Source organism: Sabethes cyaneus, chromosome 1 (genome assembly GCF_943734655.1).
Source record: "Sabethes cyaneus chromosome 1, idSabCyanKW18_F2, whole genome shotgun sequence".
NCBI classification, from domain to species: domain Eukaryota; kingdom Metazoa; phylum Arthropoda; class Insecta; order Diptera; family Culicidae; genus Sabethes; species Sabethes cyaneus.
In genome coordinates, this window is record NC_071353.1 from 33,723,272 (window position 1) to 33,750,652 (window position 27,381).

At 40.7% G+C, this 27,381-nt stretch overlaps 1 protein-coding gene across 1 annotated transcript in view; it reads left to right on the forward strand.

Annotated features, from left to right (window-relative positions):
• The window catches only part of LOC128745546 (octopamine receptor beta-3R-like), a 124,205-nt gene that overhangs the window by 54,865 nt on the left and 41,959 nt on the right, over positions 1 to 27,381 (forward strand). Inside the window, exons 6-7 of the mRNA XM_053842620.1 lie at positions 1,185 to 2,904; positions 20,840 to 21,298. Of these exons, the coding sequence (XP_053698595.1) occupies positions 1,185 to 2,904; positions 20,840 to 21,298 (2,179 nt within the window). The remainder of the gene's footprint in view (positions 1 to 1,184; positions 2,905 to 20,839; positions 21,299 to 27,381) is intronic.

Consider the following 27,381-nt stretch of genomic DNA (forward strand, 5'->3'; position numbering starts at 1 on the left):
GTGTGAATTAGCATGCTTTTGGCAACTCTGTAAAGCCGTCAATTGTACGTGAGCAGAGTTGCCAAAAGCATCAAAATACTTTCAAAAAAACAGAAAAAATTATCCCAAATTAAGCTCAGAATCGCTCTAAACAGTATAATCAATATATATATAGAATGCCAGTGTCGCTGCAGTGCGCGTGGTAAACATCACACTTGTTCAGATAATGTATTTACAGTATATATGCATATGTGTGTGTGCCTGAGATTCATCAAAAAGGAATCTCATTGTCAAACTTTGACAACCAGTTTAAAATTTCAAATATGGCTGCCAAGTAATGTGATTGGAAACTTCGCTTGCTGCAAATTTCTGAAAAAATCAATGCAAAAGGGCGCAGTTGTGGGATGCAATTTATCCGGACGAAAAGAAAAAGAACGTTTAAAATATTTCACTGGCATGAAAACACAGCGATGAGCGCACTGATGACAGCACCAACGAGCGCATAGATAAAGAACAGATAAATAACAATGAGCAACTTTGACAATGAAGTTCCCGATTCACAGAGTTGATACAGATTGTTAGCATCATGTTTACCACAATGAGTCCCGTAGTAAAACAGCGACACTGGCATTCTATATATATTGATTCTACTCTCTAAACCCTTTAAAAGCCTTTTAAAGGTCAGAAAAGGCAGAAAAACAAAATGAATTGAATGAAGAATCGCGCTAACCCCCTTTTGAAGACCAAAAACGAACGAAAAACGAAGTGATCCAAAGTTAAGGTCAGAATCGCTCTCAACCCGTTTAAAAGGACTGAAAAGGTTAAAAAAAAAACAAAATGATCTCAAATTAAGCTCAAAGCCCTTCTAAGCCCCTTTTAAAGCCCGAAAAACAAACTGATCTCAAATTGAGCTTAGAACCCCTTTCAAACCCCGTGGTAGTATTCTGTTATCTATCAGCCCAAGGATATGACTGTCCTGAACTGCTGACAGTGTTTGTCTTTCTCAGTTTTCTACCCTTCAAAACATTTCATTCATGAATTGCAGTGCTGATTTCTAAGCACTGTTTAAGTTACTGAGTTATAAACATTGAAAACTTATCCATTTTTCGTCGTGATCACAATTTTAAATTTACACCTTGACTACGTCAAAGCAGTACAAACCACTAGATTTATCCTGACGTTCTGTTTTCTTTTCTCCTTCCCAGGTGCCGGTCGTTCCGACGATCGTGAACGTGGACGACGATCTGCTGGTTCCGTCGTCACCGCCGAGACGCCTGAGCCGCAGCAGTATCGATCTGCGCGACTTGGAGTACAAAAACGAGACAACCGTCATCAAAAGTTCGGACTCGGTCAGTTCGATCTTTCCGCTGAACTTCGAGAACAATCTGCGCTATGCGGGAAGCGAACCGATCCAGGTGAAGGAAAACCAACAACGACGACCGTCGCGCAAGGAAAGCTTCAAGCAGATCAATTTCTTCCAGCCGTTCTTTTCGAGGAACAGTTTGCTCAAGTCGTACATCAAAAGTGGCAGCAATGTTGGCAGCAATCTTAACAATAGCAATAATCGGGATGGATCAGTTAGTACTAGTATCAACAACAACAACCGGACAGCTTCGGAGAAGAAGCTGAACAATAAGAACAATGACAATCGCTCCAACAACAATATCATCGACCTAATTAATGTGACATCCTCTCTGAATAAGCCCAGTCTAATGGTGGACAAGGAGGTCAATACGCACAAGCGGCACCAGATGGCAGCCAGTGAGTCGGATTTCCTAACCATGATCCAGAAGCAAAGGTCGCAGCGGTTGGGGCTGTTGAAAAATAATGCCAGTTTAAAGAATAGTAGTCACAAGGCTGGCGCGCGGGATGACCAATTGATCTATGCGTTGAGCGACTCCGACTTTACGGCTGCACTGCACGGTGATGAAGCAATCATGAAGTGTATTAAAAATTTAAAAGCTTGCGCTGAACAGAGAGATGGTATATTTAAAATAGTTCTGAACAGTGAAGGTGGAACTGTTGCCGCAACTACAGCTGGCATCAACGATACTCCGGACATTCTAATCGGCTGTTTCGATCATGGGTTCGGTAGCACTAGTCCTAAAGAAATTTTATCGGGTCGAGTGGAGGAAAGCGCTTTCATCAAATCATCCAATCTAAAAGTTGTGAATAGTAGTAATAGTGTAAACCAAAGCAGCACAGTAATTGATAGCAATTTAAACCACGATGAAAATAACTATGTGATAGATTTAATATCGACACTGGCGTCGGCCGGATCTCCTCCGCATTCGGCGGGTTTGCTGCCGGAGACGATTTCCCGCGAGAACGAACGTCTCAAGGCTAGCGATAAACAGGGTGGCGTATTCGACAACCTAAAACCGCTGACGGTGCTACACGATTCCGTAAGTCCGGTCAACATATTAAGCGACGCGTCAACCATATCGTTGGATCTAGTGTCAACAAGTCCCTGCACAAAACTGAATGTTCCTACCGCTGCCAACGCTCCTGTTCCTGTTGTTGCTGCCGCAATTGAAGAGAGTGTCAACCCCGTAGATCATCCCATGGATCCTCTGGCCGTCAATAATCCCGATATTATTATCGAAAACATCCGAAATGATAGCCTGATAGCCAATCAACTACCGCAGCAGCAGCACCAACAACAAGCACAACAACAGCAGCAGCAGCAGGTATCGGCGGCCACTTCGACGACGGCGGTCCTGCCACCGTCGATAATGACCACGTCTCCTGTGCACCCGGCCGGTCTGCAGAGGAAGCGACAATCGTCCACCGTAACGTACAACATCAATGTAATCAATTTCAGCGACAATCCCGACGATGATCAGAGCAGTTATCAGATGAACAACCGGAGCGTGGGTGCGGGCGCTGCTTCCGGGGCCGGTGCCCGGTCCAACAGTTCCACGAGTAAGTACTCGAGTAGCTTTGTTTTTCGGCTGACTCTGTGTATTTACCTTCAATTGGTGGTATACCTTATGTTTACCTTTTTTTTTGTTTCGTTTTCGTACTTGCGGTGTGTCTAGATGTACGCTAATTAACTACTCCTGTTTAGTTTTCTCACTGGATATACTTCCTCTCCTCCATTGAGTTTGCTTGTAGATTGCTACTTTCATACATATCACATTGAGTGTCTATTCGGTTTGGTATAAAAATAGAGTCCGGAAAAAAGGTGGTTCATTCATCGAGAGGTGTGTTTAAATGTTATTTGGTGCAATATGTCTTGCTTGATGGGATACAGGTCAACCGGAAATTTCATTTTCATCGAACATTAGAACGTAAGTGCAGAAGAAAATTAGAGCACAAATTGTTTTAAGCCATTTATTATGAATGATATATCGGTATATGGGAGTATTGGGACCCAAAATCCAGTACCGAAATCTTGAGGCCTTTTTGTTTTCAAGTTTTTTAAGACATAAGACTTGAATACAATAGTTATGTGGAGCACGCTGGCTGACCCAGGCCTAAACAGAAGGTGTGACTTATATATATTAAAAGTATGTTTTGGTTTATAAATCAAATATTTTTGGGATAACAGATTTGTTTTTGTACTACATATTAGTTTACTTATCGTGAAAACATTGATCGACTAGCTTAAAAACTGTGGTTACGAGTGGACTGAAAATTTGAGTTTTGGATTAGGGTTGGTAAACAACTAATACGTACCGTCGTCCGTACCTTGCGCGCATGTAGACATAAAATAAGCCGGACAATGATTCTTAGCCTCTTATCCAGTAACTCCTACCGCTACTACCTCCCGGTACCAGCCGGGATGCGAGCAACCTTAGTGCAGATCGGGTAACCAACTCCGGTGGATACTAAAGTCGAATGGGGAAGGGGGAATCATCGTCCTCGTGTCAGTGTGTGACGCTAAACAGTACTGTCACGATGGTCCTCTGGCGACACAAAGGGTTAGTGCAGGCCTTTTGACAACGATCGTGACTATGGCACAATACCTGTCACTCCGCCTTTTCTGTCTCATAGGCTTCTCGGCCTTCGCTATGACGAACTTGATGGCATCGACGGTGGCCTTCGCTATGACGAACTTGATGGCATCGACGGTGGCCTTCGCTATGACGAACTTGATGGCATCGACGGTGGCCTTCCTCTTGCGGAATCTAAACTGCGTCCTTGCCAGCTCGGTATCGCAACAGGCGGTAGCCTATTCAGAATTACCTACCTGCTTTAGTAGCTTGCCTAGCATATCAAGTAGGTAAATTAGCCTGTGCGATGAGAGATTCCCTGGTGGTTTCCCCGGCTTCGGTAGCAGTACCAATCTTTGGATCTAGCATTTGTCTGAAAATTCGCACAAATAAAGCGCTTTCTCAGATCATGGGCGGGAGATCGACAACGGACCAAATATTTCTGAAGCGTCTCTCAAAACATATCAGGGTACGCTTGGACAGCCGCTTTCATTACCTCGTTCGGAGGCCCGTCAGGACCGAGTGCCTTCTACGTTTTAAGACCCCTGGCAACCGCAATCCTCGTTCGTGACCGGAACGAGGGTGTCATTCGCTCAAGTTAAGGTAGCGCTGCCGAATGAGGCAGACATAAATCAGTTATTAACTGCGTAGCGGTTGGTGCCATTGAGTTCGTTGAAGGGAGTCGACCTAATGGCAGGCTTGACGAAGAATCTCACACGGTGTTAGACGTGAGACGTGCAGCAGGGGACCTGCCAAAACGGGGAACGAATATAGACAGAAAGGAAGACAGCCAACTCAGATTTTTCAGTAAAAGAAGTGCCGCCTGAAAAAATGGAGTACGAGCACATGGAACAGCTCTGTCGCTTTCAGGAAACGCAAGAATTCTACAACAAACTTAACGTATCCCGCAAAGGCTTTGTGCCGTAAGCAGAAACATTTCGCAATAAAGGCGAAGGGATCTTATCGGGTGAACCTGAGGTGATCGAAAGGTGAAAACGGCACTACAATGAGCACCTGGATGGGACGGAGATGGAATTTTAACACAGCCAATAGTACCAACGACCGCAATAGGTGAAGTAATCGAAGGTACTGTGCAGCTCAATACAGGTCGGACTCGAATATCCGGATGAAAAAAAAAAAAAATAGCTTTTTTTTAATGTATTTACGTTCAAAACGTGTTTAACATTATAAAAAAAAAATTTTTCACCCAGATAATCGAGTCCGACCTGTAAGAACAAGCAGTTGGCAAAGATGGCATCGCAGTGGAGCTTATCAAGATGGGACCGGTTAGGTTGGCTACCTGTCTAAACCAGCTGATAGTCAAGATCTAGGAAACAGGACAGCTACCGGAGCAATTGACGGAGCGAGTAATATTTCCACTATGCAAGAAGGGCGACAAGTTGGAATGGGGGAGCTATCGAGCGATCACTATTCTCAACACCGCTTACAAACCTAAAAACCGCTTACAAAGCACTTTCTCAGATCATCTTTCGCCGTCTATCGCTGCTAGCAAGTAAATTTGTGGGAAGCTGGTTTGGTGGACGGGAGATCGACAATGGACCAAATATTTATGTTGCGACAGATTCAAAAGTGACACGAATGTCAAGTTTATATGCACTACCTATTCATAGATTTTTGTTGGTTGCATATGATACTATCAACCGTGAAGAGCTACGGTAAATTCACAAATCACTTTCAACCTGGTTAAGCCATCTTGCACGTGAGCCTCCTGTTTAAGTTACTGGTGAGGTTGTCGAAGAGAACTACTTTCATCGCACTGTCGTCCGATATTCTTACTACGTGGTAAAGTAGGCTCGATTTTCCGTTTGCGCCGCTTGATCTCTTTACTAGTGTTGTTATCCGCGGTCACCAGCGATCCCAAATACACGAGCTCCTCTACCACTTCTAGTTCGTCGCCGTCAACGGGTACCGTCCGTGGGAGATACGCGTTTGTCTCCTTTGAGCCTCTTCCTTTCATGTATTTGGTCTTCGACGCATTTATTTTTAGCCCAATTCTCCTAGACTCCGCTTTCAGTTTGGCATAGATTGCCTTCGTCGCACAGTGCGTTGAGCCATAGACAAAAATCGTTTTTCACTTTTTTTAATCGGGTATACTGAGTATTTAGAATTGTTTATAGATGCTTTCTGCTATATAAATAAGTATTAGTTCGCTTGGGAAAGCGCCACAACTACTATTACAAGCGTTCAAACTGTCAAGTTGCAGAGTGGATTTGACTTACAAATTTTGCTTTCATTTTTAAAGGTTATTCATCACGCTCGTAAAAGTTTCATAATTTGTGTGATCAAAATCTTTAAAATGGAAAATAACAATCAAGGTTAGTAGAACAAATTTTGGTTTTAGATGGAATTCATTTTGACCTCACTCCTAAAAAATTGCCCCATAGAAACGACATAGATATTGTCCTTCAAAAAAACAGAACTCCAACTTTGATTACCGATTTAAAAAATGTTCCACCGACTTCCAAGCTAAAACGTACACAGAATAATTGGCCAAAGTGTCCTCTACAAGATCGAACAGGTTTTAGCTGCAACTACCTGCAACTCTGCAAGATATTTCAATATTTGTAGATCAACGTCAAGCACTGATAAACCGTCAGATTTCCGTTGATTCTACTATATTATGTTATCCTTGTTAGAAGAAAGCACTGTTTATGAAGCTTTGTGCTATTATTGTTCAAAATTAAACTAAAAGCGATTTTACTTCATATAGCGAGTAAATATTTCTTAAAAAAATAAACTTAATACCGGCTGCCGTTTTTTCTCGTTTCTCGGGTTGATAATAATGACGAATAATCAATGATAACGGTTTTCCTGCTGGATATTCGTTTCGTGGATCTAATTAAAAGGTTTTCAAAAATTGCCCAACGAAAACAGAACGTCGAGCTGCAGACTTTGTCTCAAATTATGCCACGGAAAATTATTATTTACTTTTTCGTTACGGCTGGGAATGGTAAAAAATGCTTAAGTATTACTTAAACACTAGCTTTGTTCACAGATATAGATTTGTTAGTACGATAGTATATTTTGCTTAGAAATGCTTGAACGTCTTCCATAAATATAGCTTTCCAAAACTTTCATGCACTGAAGAAAAACTTTTCGATTACCGAAATTGCAGCCAAAGTTGATCTTCAAGTGCTACTTAATCTAACACTAGATAGCATTGCTGAATCCACCAAAGTATTTCTAGTACAAATGCCGTTTTCACAAACACAAACTTTGGTAGTTATATAGCTGAGGGCAACCCATATAATGATGAAAAACTTTTGCAATGCTTGCGTAAAAATTTGGCGTTTGGGACATTTTTGCCATTATATAAATATTTTGAGACATTTAAGCAAATACTAGCTTCGATTATCACAAACAACTTTTTTCATTACACTAGCTTGATAAAATGTCTAAAACTAGCAGTTTTGATTTTTGTCCCGCAGTCCCATACGTTCAACGCACTGTGCGTCGTTGCAAAGTTCCGGGCTATGGTTTCAAATTCATTTGCAAAGCCTAGCAGGCTACTGTTGGTGAAAATCGTACCATTTCGATACCCTCGATCGACTGCATCGTATGCTGCTTTGAAATCAACAAAGATGTGATCATCGTGAGTACGTTGTACATTTGTACACGATCTGTCAAATGGTAAAAATCTTGTCCGTAGTTGAGCGAGCCCTCATGAATCCCGCCTGATACTTCCGTATGAAACCCTGTGCTATAGGTGACAGCCGTCATAACAGCATCTGGGAGAGCGCCTTGTTGGTGGCGTTTAGCAGCGCTATGCCGCGATAGTTTCTGCAGTCGAGTCGATCACCCTTTTCGTAGATGTGAAAAATTCCCACTGCTTCCATCCATTCCTCCGGTAACATCTTGTCTTCCTAAATCTTAGAAATCAGAGTACAGCCGTTCCCAGCGTTTCTTGGCCATGTTTCTAAAGCTCTACCGGTAGCCGGTCCTTAGCAGCGGCTTTGTTGGTCTTCAGTAACCCGATTTCTTGTTTGTCTTCTGGGGGATCAGGTGCTGGGATATTACTATCTTCCACGGGCACTCCAAGGTTAACTTCCGTTCCGCCTCCTTCTACAACTTTGCCGGTATTCATCGAAGAGCTGCTTCTAGTTGTTGACCGCCTCCCACTCGTTTGTGATTAGATGGACTTGAAAGCACTGGCCGTTTTCGAACGTCGCGTGCTTAGGACTATGTGAGAAGGATGTATAGAGGAGAAGGATGAACTACGAGCTGGTCCGGCCCTTCAGCGAACCCAGTATCCAGAAAACTGCTAAAACTGGAAGCAGAGCCGGCGTAACAGCGCGCGTGGCCCTGTGCAGATTAGACAGCGAGGCCCTTTTTTGTATGCCAGAAGGGCATTGGGTGGAAAGGCCACTGTGACAGTCTTAATGATCGTCTTTCGGAGTAGGTTTCGATAGCTGTACACAGTTTCCGGACTGCTCATACCCATTGATGATGTTGAGCCAGACAGTTGTAATCCTGTGCCGCGATTCGGTACTACATGGCCTTTTGGGATTTGGGTTCTATACTCGGTATGGAGTAAGCAGTAAACTTACGAAGAAGTTATGCCTAGATAAAGCAAGAGCCCCGCCATTGCAGATGCTCTGAACTTTCAAGTGCAGAGTAACAGAAGCGGTTAACATTCGATAATAAAATGATAAAGAGCGTTAGAAGCGCCCTGATTGTGCGTAGCTCACTGTTTAACTATTTAGTCTACAATCTTGTATTTGATTCCTACGAGATGCTATCTTAACAGCATAATCTAGGAGGGCGGCTGAGTTTAGTTTTTATCCCAAACTTTCCTCTGACGATAACGTCAGAGGACGTTCGACGTAAACAATAGTCTCGTAACTAAGATGCTGTGAAAGAATGCTTCAGCCACCAGTGACCCAGAGCTCCTTGTGGACTTTCTTTTATCGTCGAAAATGTTAAGCAATATATCCTCCAATGAGACTGTAATTTTACTGATTGAAAGTCAGGGATGATTCCTCCTCAGAATAAAAAAAGAGAAGAGAAAAATTCACACTTTACTCAGTCGCGATCTATGTTGCTCCGTTTTGTTTGAACTTTTCTCTTTTTTACTGATCGCGATTGCTCAGCAACCTGCTCATTGTTCTTCTCATTGAGGAATAAACTGAGCAACAAAGTGTTAATACACTTTTTGGCTGCTCATGATATGGCACAAAAAACTGTTTAGTCTTCTCGCAGCGGCAACAGTGCAAAAAATGTTGCATATGACGATGGTGGATAGATATGGCAACAATGTAATTCCCGTGCCGTTGCTTGCTGCGATTTCGAGAGTTTCTCATTTTTCGCACAATGAGAATCTAAAGTTTGTTTATATTTCTCTTTATTTTTGGTCTGTTTCTCATTGCGTGGATGTATTTCTCATATGTGGCAGTAGTTCTGCTCATTGTGTTGAATGAAAAAAGTTGCACAATGAGTGAGGAAATGGGCAAACCTGTTGAAAGCATTGATAGAATCAAGTTTATTGTAGTTGATTCCGTTTTGAAAGAGAGCCGTGAAATCTGAAGCGAATGACATGTTATCGAAAGCGCCTTTAATATCAAAGAAAACCCAAAGTGCTGTTTCTTGATATTTGAGCGATTTCTCAAAAAGTTCAAAAGAATTAAGTACCCACTTGATCGAATCCTCCGTAAACAATCGGTGTGCACGCAGAGCCGAGTCGTTAGGCACATTATGTAACGACACATTCCAAAGCAGCGAGGCCTAATTTCATCGCCTGAAATGCCTGACTGCCGATCATTATGCTTATTAGTAGGAATAAACAGTCTGAGCGATCGTAGAGTTTTAATAGATGTTTTGTTCCTTAAAGACGTTATTTCTGGAAAATATAATGCTCCATATTTGTGTAGCCAAGTGACGCGCTATGAAGGCAGAACCAGCCTAAGAAGGATTAGGCGTTTCCAGTTATCAAACAGGTTGCAAAATTACGCCCGGAACGAGCCTATATATAGAATAATGGCTATCTACAACGATCACCAACTCGTCAATTCTGTTAATATGTCCAGTTATTAATTAAAATCTAGTCTTGGACAATATTTTTTGGGCAAATCGATTTTTTTAAACACTTTACACTCAACATTTAAATAAAAGAGGATAGTACACAATACAAATATTTTTGAAACGTCAATTGCGTTGTATACAGCCAGGAATTATCCACTAGAATTTTTAACATTTTTCTCTAGTCATCACCAAGCGCGAGGCCTCCTGAAGCGGGTTTTGCTGGCCTAAATGCTGCCTCTGACTGAAACGGTACAATGGGCTGACATGTCGTCAAAATGTCGGACAACGAATCCGGTTGACACCGGACGCAGCGGTACTCTACGTGTTAGACGGTTAGAACGAATGGAGTAAAACCTGGAAAGTGTGGGACACTTGAGAAACTGGAGACGGACACCCATGGACCGAGTGTGTTGGGGGAACATTGCTATGCAGAAATTCTAGTGACAAAATGAAAGCCGAAAAATAAAAGATGAAAGATGAAAGATGAAAGATGAAAGATGAAAGATGAAAGATGAAAGATGAAAGATGAAAGATGAAAGCAGAAAAATAAAAGATGAAAGATGAAAGATGAAAGATGAAAGATGAAAGATGAAAGATGAAAGATGAAAGATGAAAGATGAAAGACGAAAGATGAAAGATGAAAGATGAAAGATGAAAGATGAAAGATGAAAGATGAAAGATGAAAGATGAAAGATGAAAGATGAAAGATGAAAGATGAAAGATGAAAGATGAAAGATGAAAGATGAATGATGAAAGATGAAAGATGAAAGATGAAAGATGAAAGATGAAAGATGAAAGATGAAAGATGAAAGATGAAAGATGAAAGATGAAAGATGAAAGATGAAAGATGAAAGATGAAAGATGAAAGATGAAAGATGAAAGATGAAAGATGAAAGATGAAAGATGAAAGATGAAAGATGAAAGATGAAAGATGAAAGATGAAAGATGAAAGATGAAAGATGAAAGATGAAAGATGAAAGATGAAAGATGAAAGATGAAAGATGAAAGATGAAAGATGAAAGATGAAAGATGAAAGATGAAAGATGAAAGATGAAAGATGAAAGATGAAAGATGAAAGATGAAAGATGAAAGATGAAAGATGAAAGATGAAAGATGAAAGATGAAAGATGAAAGATGAAAGATGAAAGATGAAAGATGAAAGATGAAAGATGAAAGATGAAAGATGAAAGATGAAAGATGAAAGATGAAAGATGAAAGATGAAAGATGAAAGATGAAAGATGAAAGATGAAAGATGAAAGATGAAAGATGAAAGATGAAAGATGAAAGATGAAAGATGAAAGATGAAAGATGAAAGATGAAAGATGAAAGATGAAAGATGAAAGATGAAAGATGAAAGATGAAAGATGAAAGATGAAAGATGAAAGATGAAATATGAAAGATGAAAGATGAAAGATGAAAGATGAAAGATGAAAGATGAAAAATGAAAGATGAAAGATGAAAGATGAAAGATGAAAGATGAAAGATGAAAGATGAAAGATGAAAGATGAAAGATGAAAGATGAAAGATGAAAGATGAAAGATGAAAGATGAAAGATGAAAGATGAAAGATGAAAGATGAAAGATGAAAGATGAAAGATGAAAGATGAAAGATGAAAGATGAAAGATGAAAGATGAAAGATGAAAGATGAAAGATGAAATATAAAAGATGAAAGACGAAAGACGAAAGTCGGAAGCCAGAATGCAAATGATAAAATTTTGGTCCCTTAAATTGATTTTCAATGGTCAATAATCCGTTTCTAATCAAGAGCACGTTTTATGAAGTATTGAGCAATTAAAGACGAAAAAGAGTTTCTGGATTAATGTTAATTAGGTTTTAGGACAGCATGTGTGTCCGCAAAATATGACTTTCATCTGACAGGTCAATTTTAAACACCGACCATGTGTCAAGGTAAATATTTTTGCCCCCGTTTCAGATCACAATGTGAACAGCACGTTATCCTTCGAAAAACAAAATTTCCATGTTCGGACATAAAGCCATCAGAATAGCTTCACGCAAATTGTATCTCGATTCCGCATAACAGCACGTAATCCAGTCAGTTTAATGAAAGGGAAAAGCAACAATGACCCATTTGTTTATGTTTTCGATTCATTCACGAATGGACAGCACGGATGATGAGATTTAATTGCTCCCGCCGAAAAGCCAATCATTGAAGCACTTATAATGGAATTATGTGGTTTATATGAGTTGCCACATTGCTTATCATTTTAGAATTTGGAATCTCTTTCCAGTCGCTAAAATATATAACGACTTTAATTCTAAAGTTATTACAGAAAAAAACATTGTTTAGGCGTAAAATTATATGTCAAGGTTAAAGGTCTGTTTTGGCGATTACCACCTATTGCGAGATAATTCCAACCAGCCGCGGCTTTATTTCCGCTAGCCACCCTACCCTTAATTCTTGTGTAATTAACCGTGCCCAAATCAGGACGATCGCCCGCTGGCATCGCGGACGAAAATTATCCTCGTCTTGTGCAACCAACGAACCAACCGAGAGTGAGTATAGCTCCCTCTGTCTCTCTTCGAAACAGCCCAACCGCGTTTGTGCTGGCGTGCATGGGCGTGAACATGGTAGGGTGGGGTGCGTGTTCGTGTCCCACCTCCATCAACTCCTAACCAGCCAACCAACAACTTTCGAGCTTCATAGGAAACCATTTAAGTGCTTCGAGAGTCATGGAATGGCGGCGAAAATGGGTGACCATGATGGATGGAGGGTTTGGAGGCATGAGAAAGGGTTCCGCAGTTGGGAGCTGAACTACGTCGGCTTTCCTTAAAGCGATATCGCTTTCGTCCAACAAGCGGGGGAAGGGCATACTAATGCTGGATTGTCGTAATTCAAAGCGATTGCCGGTGGAATAAAGATGATTCGCGGAGACTTTTTAGAAATTAAATCCACCTAAAGCAATCGCCTGAGAGATGGTATCACTTTCATAATCGTGAACTGAGTAATTCAGTTAGGCACTGCTGGGGATTGAAGTTATTCAATTATATTTTTGAAATTTTTGCATTATTTTATAGCATCAGGCATTTCATTTCAAAGTATCAGGTATACCAGATGTAATTGTAAATAACATTTAAAAGTTTTGTCTCCCTTTTAATATTCAAATTTTATTGGTAGTTTGATATTTAAAACGATATCTCCTTTATTACCATTACCGTTGACAAGATGACTTAAAATTAATTAATTAATTTCAAAAGATGTCGAAATTACGCTGAAAATAATGTGAATATACGATGAAAAGACATCCGACAAAAACAGCAAAGAGGCATTTAAAAAGCGTAAAACAGACGACAAAGCATGCAAAACAGACAATGAAGAGATGGCGAATATACGTCAGACAATATTTATGTTGTCTGGACAACGAACAGGACAAAAAATGACAAAAAATAGAAGATGACAAAGAAAAGGCGGAAAGATTACGACGAAAAGACGCCAAAAAGGCAACATAACACGGTAAGAAGCTTAAAACAAGAACGAAAAATTTTAAAAACGCACGTTGAAAAACGACGTAAACGACGATGGAAGGATAGTACAAAAATCAAGAAAGAATCAAAATATGATGAAGAGATCACAAATACGAGAAAAGGCAACAAAGATAACACAAAAGACGGAGAAAAGGTACTGATAATGTGATGAACAGCAAACGATAAGATGACGAAAAGGGTTGATTTGCTGTCAAAAAGGCAGTGAAAGAACAGCAAAAAGACACCGGAAATATGGCGAAGAAATGAAGACAAGTAGACGAAAAGACGAGAGACGACAAAAATGCAGTAAAAACACGACAAAAGTATGTCGAAAAAGTGATAAAAAATGCAAAAAATGAACATACACAACGACGATATGACTATAAATAGTTTCAGAAAAGACAATGAACAGAAAATACAAATAGACAGCAAAACAACAACAAGAAAGACTACAAATGACGTTGCTATCAAACCAAAACCGCCACAAAAGACGATAAAAATAACAAAAAATTTCAAAAAAGAGGATGTCAAGGTGCCAGAAAGCGCAAAACGACTAACAAACGTAAAAAAGACAATACTCACACCTCTCGATATTTCGATATTGACCAAAAATATATCGGGGCCATGGCAGGTGGGGTTCGCATTCACGCTCTTTCGGTTGGTACTCGAATGTTTTACTAACTAAACTACCGGCGCCCGCTAATCTAATGTAAGATAGTCTAATATCCAAGTTTGTTTTATTCTCTCAATTCTATCACTCCCCCTGGCATCACAGCTTTCGGTGGCCTTATGGAACTGCTACTTAGGAAGCTGCCCAAGTAACAATTCTCTAGCCGCTTTGTTTTATCTGAATTTTATAAAGGTTTTATTGCAGCATTAATCATTACCTCTGGTTTTATAATGGTATTACGCAATATCAAGATGATACAAATCAAAACAATTCTATAGCGAGCTGTAAAACCACACTAAAACTGCTAATAAAGAAACTTTAATTGTGGTTGCTTATATGACAGTGATAAAACTAGCTGGCATCACCACATCACTTATAAACATACTGTAAGTGGAACGTAGCAATACAATATGGTATACCAACACAACATTGCTCTTATTGCAACTACTGATCAAACCGCAATGAATCTGATAGCGGTGTTTCATAGCGCTGTTAATATGGTAACCCCTTGACCAAACAGACTTATTACTGCTATTATGAACAGGATAAGAGTTCAACACCGAATATGCTTTTTGTGCGAGGTCATATTGCCATATTGTAGTACAGTAGGACTTCGATTTTGACATGGTTCGATTTTGGCAACAAATGCATTCGTTTTTGGCAACACCAAGTATTTCGCTTTCAAAAATATGCTTAAACATCAATCAGTTTCCCCCTCTCTGAACGAAAGACTTGGGCAGATTCAACTTTTTGGGCACATCGTTTTCCGATGTCCCGATGAGAGGGTTAAGGATTGTCTAGGGGCGTGGGCAAAATCAATTCGCAACGTTGGTTTTCGGGTGACGCCATTTTTTCCAATTTTCAAAAAACTAAGCGATAAAAATACAGTGTAGACAATACACTCTAAACTTCAACCCAAAGTTTCAAGACAAAATACCCAATGAGTAATTTTCTACAGTGTTTTTCCGTGATGCAATTTGATGTGGGACACCCTTTTTGCTGCTAGAATACAGAAGGATTAATTTATGTAACTCCCATGTTCTGAAATACATTAATTCATTCGTTCGACAAGTGCGTCAAATGGTTTTAATATGTCTTCGATTGGGGTGATTGGGTTGAGTGTGGCGATCGGCGTCCGTTGGATATCTTCAAGTGATGAAAACAGTTTACATTTATCAAAGACTGTAGACTGGGTATTCTATCAAATCTCTACGGGCAGGGTTAGAGCGCCCTCCATGGAGGAGGTTGGTAAATGTTAGTTTCTATATGTGCCATCATTCTAGCATCACTACCACACTGACCTCATTGGATGACAAATATACATCAGCATCACACGCATGCATACTTTCAGAACTCCCTTGGAATAAGAGACAGCGTGTTTTTTCTCTGCATGGGCTTGTCACTGCGACCTAGGAAAGGATGTGACACGTTGTATCCAAAAAGAACCAATTTTCTATCAGCTTTCTGATTGCTGATTTCAAGCGTGCAACAGTAGAAACAAAAATTCATCAGGAAGCACACCCTTCCTTCAAAGCTTGTTCTATTTTACCCACTCGTTCCTCATTGCTAGTACTATCCCATATTATAACGGTCCCTGGCAAGAACTTATTGCGTTCCTCTGACCAGTATACTTTAACTATAAGAGGAATTTTTGCACTGTCAAGAGACTTTATTAGGATAATATAGAATTCAGCATGAAAGTAGGGTAATGAGGGGCCTGAGAATAAACCCACGCTAAAGTCTCTTGGCATCGCATGTCCTAATTCTATTAAGATTCGAACCCACGACCACGACTCGCTTGTCAAAACAGACTCGGTAACCTTGCGGCTATGAAGCACCCCCCCCCCCCCAAGAGATGGCGTTAGTAGTTTCGTCATTTGCTGTGTGTTTATGAACCTTCTAATTATGTTCAGTCTTGAGTTCTGTGGCCTTCGCTTTTATTTACTTTTTCGCGTGCCACAATGGCGGACACACTAATGCGTGTTCGAAGACATAACATGCCTTTGGCAACTCAGTCTTAACAAAGCCGTTTAAGCCCAAGGCTTCGCTTTTTTTGGCAACTTGACACTTTGAACCTTAACTTTTGTTGTAAAAGCTGTCAAGATGTGGTGAGCAGATTTTCCAAAAGCATATTAATGAGAAATTAGTGATCATCTTTTGATAATGATTACGATGATTGCTCTGATTGTATTAGTAAATCAATCTTCATAGCGCTTTAACAGCAATTTTTAAGTCCATTCTGGTAATTTGGTGTAATAAATGATATCCACTGCTTACCTGGGGTGGCATTGCGATTCTCGTTTCGAGTGATTTTGGTTCGAGACGCCCATTTATTTAACGTGGTCGAAACGAACCAAAATCACTCGAAACGAGATGCGCAATGTCACCCCTGATTGATAATGTACTGAATTGAGCTTAATTTATACAAAAGAAAATTCCTTTTGGTGAGAAAACTGCTTATGAAAGTCCTCCCGCCAAAGTTAACGCAATATAAAACATAAATCATACCAGGGGCGGACTGGGAGCCAAAGGGCCCACCGGGCCTTTGAGATTAGGGACCCCAGTTTGCAAAATTCTCATGATAGAAAATTAAAACAAAAAACGACATCTACTCAAAAGACATCAGCGTTACAATGACAGTAAATCGAATGAATATGGGCTCTATTTTGTAAGTCATGTCGTGCAACTCGACTCGACTCAGGCCCTGTCGAGTGTCGAGTATCGGGAGAACGGGCCAGATCCCTGTCACAACAGTTGTCAGCTGAAGCCGCCTCCGATAGTGGTGGTAATAAAGGTAGACAACAAATTTTGAAACAAAATTTATACGAGACAACGCTTGTATTTAATGCTGTGCAGTATGACGAATGCAGCGTGTTGTTTTCCCTCTTTCGTTTATCGTAAAAAATAAGACTATCGAAAGTCAGAATTTTTCCTTTCTTATGTTGCCGATAACACAAAAAAACGAACATATTTCATTATCTACATCCCACATGCAACAAATTTTCTGAAGCATAAAACCGTATGATTGCATAATTCTTACAGCTACTGTCAAATTTGACGTAGAATAGAGCCAGCAAGCCTGGCTCAAACGGCTTCAAGAAAAATGTATGAGAATGACGTTCGTGCCAGGGATGTGGAACGGGCAGCATAGCGACTCGAGGCTCGAAACAAAACAAACTCAGTCGTTATTAGGACCGAGTTACCAGCTTTTAGCGTGTGCGTCATATTAGCGGTTCACTGTACTTTAGTTTGGACGCATTTTTCTTCAACCCAATCTTCGCTACTTTGAATTTCAGCAGTTTGTTCAGCCACCACCACAGATGCTGTTTTAACGACAATATCCATTTCATTGGGAAAGCAGACGAACTAACTAGATCTGCTGAAGATTGTGCCTGTGTGTTGCTCCTTTGATAACATCCTGTAACGGCATGTTAAACAGCCCACATAAGGAACCATTACGTTGATAAAGTCCCCTGCGAGGTTAGAATGGCCATGATTTTACGGTTGAAGGTATCATACGCAACTTTGAAATCAATGAAATAATTGTCCGTTGAATTCTTCAATCGAACATTCGTTGAATTCAGCAATCGAACATTCGTGAGTCATAGAAACAGTTTAATTGAAATAGAAATGTTGGTTTAAAGGTCAGGGCCCCAATAGTCCCATTTGAAGCTGAATTTTTAATCATCAAATCGGTTGATTTCAAAATCATGGGGCCCCAGCAATCGAACATTTGTGAGTCGTAAAAGATGTTTAAATGAAATAAAAATTTTAGTTTAAAGTTCAGGCCCCAACAGTCCCATTTGAAGCTGAATTTTCAATCATCAAATCGATTGATTTCATAAATCATGGGGCCCCAGCAAAATCTCATTTTGTGTAACAACGAAACGTTGTTGCCCGGTGGGCCAGTCCGCCCCTGAACCATACAACAAATACACTAATTTCATCCCGTATCGCATTTTTCTATAGAAATGCTATTAAAACAGGGCCAATGTTTCACTTGAAACGGAGTTTCCAACAATATTTATTTTAAGCATCACTAAATCTGTTTATATTCTCACGAAATATTGTCGCAATTGTCCAAATTTTCTCAAAACATTAAACCGATCAAGCACCCAATCCGCGTTTGTACAAACAAACAGGTTTCTGCATGCACACAAAAAAAAATCTGCGCGTCCAGTCTACGTAAAACAGGCATAGTTTTCATCCACCGACCTTTCCTAAAAAATTAATGTTTAAGGGGAAACCGAAAATGGCTCAAAGATGGCTGGATAAATGGCTACCGTTCGATGCATGTATTGTTTTGTGCCTTAAAAATGCATATGTATTGGCGGAACACGTAATCAGTGCTCCCAGTGCTGTTAGAATTTCCTAAATCTTGTCATTCCATTTATCGACCTGGTATATATCAACAAACGCTCAGCAGAACAAAATTGCTAATGGTAAATAAATTCAACGGATCATATAGATCATGACGTGTTCATAAAACGTATAATCTGGAATTGGTTAATAGATATTTGGTTGCGCACATATTTCGTTGCATTAGCGCTTTCCGAAAAAACAGCTCCACGGTCTCGAAGTTTCGCCACATCAATGTGCTTTTAAAGAGCTTTCTGCTTTTGCCGCATCGATAAGCTTAGAGAATATAAACAAACTAACAGCTGACCAGCAATCAAAAAATCGCCTTCAATGCAAACAGATTAATTAGCCATCCTATTGAATGCATAGGATCAATAGGATTGCTGCTGCAAATCTTAGATGAATCGGAATGTATTGATAAAGAAAATAAACCATATTTCGGGATGTTCGTAGTCGGTGCGGATCAGCTGTTTTTATGTTTGCAAGCTCCGCCATTTGACATATATTACCAATACTAATGCAACATTCAAATAAACGTTTAGGTTTTTAACGAACACATGAGATGTACAGTACAGTGTGTGTCACTCTAACACAATAACATTAGCCACTTTCGGTGTCTCCTTAAAAAGCTTGTGCATATATTAATCGATTTACCGGCAAATCTAGTAAAATTTACCAATTTTACTTTTAGAAATAAAATGAAATGTATCCCGATTGCAAACCAAATGTTAACATAATAATGTAAATGAACTTGTCGTTTTTTAGAGTGCTTCCGAACACAAGACAAAGGGGAGCGTTCGTGTTCCCTCTTTCACATTCTCTTTTGTGTGAGATTTCCGAAACCATTTTTTTTTTCATTTTTCCAGTGATGCCGTATAAGATACTGAGATTGTTGTTTTTTCTTCATATATTATCATCTGATCTTACAACATCTGGCATCATTTCATTAGAAGCAAATAAGCAACGAATTTGGAATCAAGCTCTCGCGTGACTCAAACTAGAATGATCATATAGTTTATACAATACTCTTGTTTTCAATAACAAGTCAATCAATTTGATTATTTGTCGTTTGCAGTTCTTACTTTATTCGGAAACCAATGTGAAGATAAAGAGATTAATTTATCTTCATGATCACTAATTTCACCTTAATATTTTCGAACATTTATTGTGGTGTCCGCCATCGTGCAGGCGAAATAGTGAATAATCAAACAATGAAGTTTTGCAAATAACAGTAGTAGGACAGTAGGGAAACAGATCAGGCGAGTTCGAGCAGTGCTAAAACAAGATATTTAAATTTCGGTTAAAAAAATCGGTGATGACTGTCACATGATGAGAAGTAACATTAACGGGAAACTAGCAGTCATTAACCTTTCGTCAGAAAGCTCAATTTCAGAAGCAGTTTTTGAGCTCAAAACAGGAGCTCTGTTTTTAAAAATGTATTCACTGCGTTCATCTAGCCAATCTGAACACAGAGAATATATTTTCATGAACAAAATTTTTGTTTCAAACAAAAAAACTGCTATCGAAATTTGCAAAATCGATGACGATTAATTTCACCTTAACACACAGTAATCTGTAACTGCCTGGTCTCATTTTACACAAAACGGGTTTGCAGTGTATTGTAAAAGTTTTAAACCCCATCTACGGCTCTTGTATGGGCTCGTGGCCCGCGTGTGAATAATAGGGATAATGTTTAAATTATTAATCTGATCACAAAGTCAAACGGACCATTATGAAAGATATTGACCAGAACAAAAGAGAAAACTTTGGTTTGAGATTACCACAAATTTCTGCCCCAGAGTGTACCATTTTCGCTACATCGTAAGTGTCGATGTTGATAGGAGAACAACTGTTGTAAACAGAACTGACAGTTTTTTGGTTAATGAATTAAACTTTATAATTTGCTATAATGTGCTTAAGCTAGATTAATACCAAAAATTGGCTTCACAAAATTTTCTCATTACATTTCTCCCAGAACAGGCAATGTATTGGTGAAATCTAAACACGTGTATTAGATTAGTTAATATGCTATTCAGCAAATCAAGAGCATTTGTGTGATTTGCAATACTTGCACTAAAATTCGAGAAGTCTGTTCTAGGGGAATAAATCGGACCACATTCATTGTGCATCCGGTACGCGTGAAACACAACTGACATTCGAAACAGTGTCAATAACGAACCACTGCACGCACACGAAATAATCCATCCACACGTCAGACAAACAAACACCCAGTAATTTAGCCACTTGCTTCGATAGCTTTTCCGAATTGTGTTCTATGCTACCGTATTATTTTCCGTTTCACATGCCATCTGTGCCCGAATGCGATGTTTCACTTCTAATAATAACACCAAATCTCGATTCCGAAACAAGATTCGAGCCAAAAGTACACCCGCCGAGGCGCCATTTGCATCGTCATCAACAACGACAACGTGATCCATGCCAACGACACGGACACGGACTTCGACGAGCGCGATGACATCCGGCTCGGTGGACCGGGTTGTGGTGGCCCAGCCGGGGGCAGTGGTGGTGCTGGAGGTGGTGGTGGTGCAGTGACCTGTCGGCATTGCTGTTCCCAGGGGCACCATGATGGTGGTTCCGGTGCGGCCAACTGTCGCCACAATAAATTCCGTAAAATCAAATGCCTGTGGAATCACGTCAAGCGGTACGGTTTTCGCCGAGCTCCCCGGCGACGCCGCAACGAACCATGCGACGCTGCTGGTCCGGGCTGTGGAACAGGCGATGGAACCGGAACCTGCATGGACAGGCTGACCGTCCCGAGTGCCGATCGGTTGGGTGGTAGTCGGTGTGGCAGTGTTGGTTATGGGGAAGGTTAGTTTCTTACTCTAACTCTCGCTTTTCGCTGCTTGCAAAACGATCGATTTTTATCGCCTTATAGTTATTTATCTAGCCGTTCACCAGTTCAATGTCTGCTTTTTTGTTCAAGCAATTGAAACAAGATTTACTGCCTGAATTCTAGCTTCTGCTCTTTACCCAAAACGCTTATCCTCGTCATCTCGTTGTCTCTTGGCTATCGAATCGGTCCTTAATTGGCTCTGCTATTCACTTTGTCCTGTCACTCATTCATACATACATACACACATAGACGCACTCACACGTGTTTCCAAATTATATTCTCGGTGTCCGTGTGGATAACAGTGTTCGAAATTTATAGGTGCTAATTTTTAATCGCGACAGAGAGATAACGAAGCAATTGTTTAGTTTATGAACTGTGCTTAGTTTTATACAAATTTAATTACAGCTGTTAGCGTTTGAAATTCGGCTGCTTGGAAAATGCGGAAGGGGCACGAAACGGTTATGCTAACGATTGATTATTATGTGGAATGAGTTTAGATCGGCTTGATATATGCATGACAGTTTGGTTTGGTTTATATAACTAGATATAGATTGTTTGGAATTCAACTGATTACATTTTCCGGCAGATACCTAGTAATAACAGTTTCTTCTTGGTGATGAATTGCATTGTTCTACTCCACTAGAGGCGTGAAATTCAATAGATTTTGCAGCTATAGCAAATAGATTCTAATAGGTAGTTGATAGCACGCGAAACTAACATCGTTAGTGTAAAGCACAACTTTAATTCAACAGGTACCAACAGGTGATAATATTTTTAACTGTGATTTTTCAAACCAAACAACCGGTAATACCGTAAAAAGGTAAGTGGTCTAGGAAACGAATATTGTGGCAGCGTCTGTATTCCGCTGCAAGAAAACGTTTAATATTTAAAATAAAAAAGAAAAAGCAGCATAAGACTATCCTAATAATGAGAATCAATCCGGGGCAGCATATCAGAAGAAGCATCATTAATATTAAACGATGACAATCTGATTATCGGTCTATTTTTCATCATCTTTCCGCGGAAACCTTAAGAGCTCAGCTGCAGTTTGCCCACGTAGCGCAGTTACAACAACGGAAGCCCTTACAAAATTTTTCCCTATTTCACTGCTTTGGTACCTTCCGGAATTTTTCACCGCTGAAAGCAACAGTACATAGAACTGACAGGTTGCCATTAGGGCTGCAAATGAAAGCATTTAAGCACAAGGTTTAGCAGTGCTTTTCACCTCGAGGAAGGAAAGCACTTTTCTGGGGAGTGGCAGTTCCATTTTATGAAAACATTGAAATTTAATTAAAATGCTGTTCTCCAACTGCTATGGTCCGGACTAAGCTAGATGAAGTAAATCAATTACTGCGACAGCTACGCGATTGGATCATTTAATTCAAAACAATGCTCAATTTGTGATCGAATGAAAGGATATCAAAGCGGACCGGCTTTCGCAGAATGCGTGTGTTCATTCATATTTAATGGTCTATTGCGTTGGAATAATTGCATTTGTTAGTGCATTTCGATGATTAACGACTAATTGGGCTAGTGCATGCATGAAATTAAACTCAATCACGTTACGATAATTATAAAAATGTGATCCGTTCTGAATGGACTTAACAAATTCAATGTGCATTAGTTCTATCGATATTATTTGTATTAAAAATGGTATGGCAATCAATCAACGTTCGGCCAATTCTACCGATAATAAACACTATCACGCGGTGGTTTTTTATTTCAATAAAGTATGATCAGTAGAATCAACATACAAAGAATGCTGGTTTCGCTGCAGTTCGTGTGGTAAACGTTACACGTTTGTGGATGATGCAGTTACGTTGCTTACGCACATGTGTAAATGCGCAAAATAAAATAGAAATGGGTACAGCACTGTTAAACTGCATGCAAATCTCTACCATTGATGCCAGATATTTTAGTATAATAATCCGTGAAAATAGTGCATATTGGCAGATGTGGCATGCCTACCCGAAAAAAAATTTACATTAAATTTGGTGGTAGAAACAATGCATCTATAACAGTTTTGACGTAGGACTACGCCTTACGGCAAGTTTTGAGTTAGGGTGTCATTCCAAAAAATCGAAAAATGCGAGCGTCACGAAAAATGAAAGGTTTTGAGCGCCAATAGCTCAGCGGTTTTCTGATCGATTTTCAATATTCTTACACCAATCGTTTGGAAAATCTTCTAAGAATTGGCCCAAATGAAGAAAAGTATGGATTCTTGATGTTGAACTATTGAAAAATTGAAAATGATGAACCTATGTTTTACCAGAATTCTCGCTTCGTGATTGGTTGGAAGATTCTTTAGGATGATCTAAACCTATATCAATTTGATATCTGTGCTTGGAAAGTAAGCCAAAACAAGTGACAAAGCTTCCTCATTTCAACAAGATTTCTTAACACCGCGATTAAACTTAGGCCATTTTGATGTCCTTGCTTGGGAAGTACGCCAGAGAGAGTGACAAAACCCCCTAGTGCCAACAGATTTCTTACGAACGCGATTCAACCTAGTACAATTTGATGTCTGTGTTAGGGAAGTGTGCCAGAAAAAACGACACAAGTTCGTCGTCACACCAGATCGCAAATTCTTTACTGCGAGACGATTAAACCTAGGCGAATTTGATATCTGTGTTGGAAAAACGTGCTACAGCTGTAGTGTTCGGTTATAATATGACTCTGTATGAATACGCATGCTTGCCGTTTCATTAGAAGTGTGGTGAAAAGATACGCTGTTGATCAAATAGGATTGAATTGGTAAAATCCCTTCAACGTGGGTAACCAAGGGTAATAAAAACAATCTTCAATTTCTGTAAGGTAGCAGGAAAGCAATAGCTTGTGTTCTTGATTTTGTTAAATTGTTTTCACATGCACATTGAAATAACTCTGAAATCTTTTGAGGATTGAACGTATGCAATGTTACTACTTTGATAAATGTTACATACAACGCATGTAGCATGTATATATGTTGCATACAGCATGTATACATGAAGAAACGAATGATTACAAGCATGGATACATGCTACTATCACTACCAAGAGGCTTACGTAGTCCTGCGTCACCTATATATGCGGCCGTGTCTTGTACACAACCCCTCTGATTTTTATTATTGACATTGAAATTTATGGTAAATTTATTGTAAAAATATTCATGTTTCATATTTTTGTTTCTTATTTTATGGAATAGAATAGAATTGGCCATATTGCACTATGAATTTACTGCCTCTTTTATAGAAGGATTTTTTGGGAATGGAGGGGAAAGAGTGTAAAGGAAGGGGGGGGGGGGGGGTAATAGGTAGCTACGCTTAACAAGTTGTCGTTGTGACTCCTACCTTTTGTCCAATGCTGGAAGGTGCAAGGATCGAACCAAGCTATAATCTGAGATTATAACCGGATTCGAAACTGCTACACCCGCCAGGGCATGTGGCTCGCTGGCACCCGTGTACCTATGAACCACAGAGGCGCTGGACAAAAGGAGACTGCACAACCCCCCTTATTAATGTAGTGACATGGGTTGGGGTATTTTTAGACACAAATTGTGCCTCTTCCTCCACCTACTGTACAAACCACCGACCGAGAAGTTTAATCTAACTTTGCGTTTACTGGCGGGACGACGACACTATGCCCTTGCGACATGTGCCTAGCCCATCGCAGCCTGCAACATTGTACTACCCTAACTAAATCAGCATATTTGTATACTTGGTACAGCTCGTGATTCATGTGCCTGTGTCACACTCCATCTTCCATTTTGCCACCAAGTATGGATCGCACAGTTTTATGCTCAAAAATCTTAAGCACTCGTCGATCATTCCATGATTCATATCCGTAAAGAGCCACCGGGAGGAATCGTGTTCTGTAGAGCGCTAGTTTTGTGTGAATTTGCAAATTATGGGACTTTAGCTGGCTACGTAATCCATAGAAAGTCCGATTCGCGACTGCAATTCATCGTTTCACTTCGCGGCGTCACGTGTCACGAGTGTACTAAGGTATATAAATTCTTCCACTACTTCTTATCGTTCCCCATCTAACTCACCCTCGGCACCAATACCACTTGGTCTCCCACGTTCGCTGCCAGCAATCATGTACTTCGTTTTGGTGGTGTTAATGGTAAACTTCAATCTCGCCGCTTCCCTTTTAAAAGCCATAAGCCTCTTCCACTGCCCTACGGTTGATTCCGATGATATCGACGTGATCCGCAAAACCAAGAAGCATGTGAGATTTCATGATGATAGTTCCATTCCTTTCCAGGTTTGCTCATCGTATTGCACTTTCCAAGGCGATGTTGAATAACAGGTTAGAGAGCGCATCCCCTTTTTTTTTTTTTTTTTTTTTTAACGAGTAGGGAAATCTGCTATCAGACACCTGAGAAGACAGCTCAGGGAGTGGGGTTTGGTATCCCGTGAAGATCGTGAAGATCCAGACCCACTAAAACCCTACTCGAGTCTCCAGCCTCAATCCCCCCTGGAACCACCTTATCGGTATTACTTCAGGGAGGGGCTATTGTGCTTAACGCACGCTCTTAAATAACTACTGTACTATGGTAGTTAGGCTGTTTATTCGCCGTTGATCGGCTTTCCAGCGGTTTTGTAGCTCAAGTACGATCTGGGTAGCAGCCGCATTGACCGCACCCCAGACGTCCGAGCTAGAACACATCCTTTGGACTAAGTTATCCGGAGTAGTGTCCTGTCCGCTAACTGCCATCATGTTGCTTCTCACGCCCTCGAAACGAGGGCATATGAAGAAAGCATGTTCTGCAGTTTCCTCAACGTCCGCGCATTTGGGACACTCGGGGGACTCCGCATGCCCAAATTTGTGCAGATACTGTCTAAAACAACCATGCCCTGACAGAATCTGTGTCAGGTGGAAGTTGACTTCGCCATGACGCCTGTTGACCCATCCGGATAGTTCCGGGATAAGTCTATGTGTCCACCGGCCTTTTGTGAAATCAGACCATGCCCGCTGCCATGTGATCATCGAGGCCGATCTTGTGGTACTCCGTATGCCTCTAGTTCCACGTTGGTTGAAGCACTCTACGTCCTCGCTGATGATGATACCAATAGGCATCATACCCGCTAAGACGCAGATTGCGTCATGTGAAACTGTGCGATACGCACTCGCCACTCTTAAGCACATGAGACGATAGGTGCTTTCCAGTTTGGCTAGATAGCTTTTGGTACCTAACGCCGATGACCACACCGGCCCGCCATACCTGAGTATGGACTGGACCACGTTGGCTAAAAGCCTTCGCTTGCTGCCATATACCGCAGAGCTATTAGACATCATACGAGACAATGCCGAAATAGCTGTGGAAGCCTTCTTGCAGGCATAGTCGACGTGGCTCCCGAACTTGAGCTTGTCATCGACCATGACTCCAAGGAGTTTTAAGAACCGCATTGACGAAATAGTGCAGTCCCCGACACTGATATTTGCTTGCTGCACCGACTTGCGGTTGTTAACCACGATAACCTCCGTTTTATGATGCGCTAGGTCCAGTTTCCTGGATCGCATCCAATCTTCAACAATGCTTATAGAGTGGGCAGCCGTCAACTCAACCTCTCTGATAGATTCACCGTAGACTTCCAAGGTGATATCGTCCGCAAAGCCGACAATCGCCACCCCTACCGGAAACTTTAGCTTCAACACCTCGTCATACATGACGTTCCACAACACCGGGCCCAGTATGGAACCTTGCGGAACCCCTGAGGTGATTGGAACGCATTTCTGACCCTCCTCCGTGTTGTAGCATAGCACACGATTCTGGAAATAATTTTCCAGAATTCTGTACAGCGACACCGGCACTTGGACGTTCCAAAGCGAGCTGGCTATGGAGTCCCAGCTAGCGCTATTAAACGCATTTCTCACGTCGAGTGTGACAACTGCGCAATAACGAATACCTGTCCTCTTGGGCTGGATTGCCACCTCGGCTGTCTTAGTGACAGACAAGATGGCATCCACCGTAGATTTGCCTTTTCGGAAGCCGAATTGGTTCCTTGACAGACCGTTTGTACCCTCCGTGTACTGTACGAGTCTGTTAAGGATAACCCTCTCCAGCACCTTGCCGG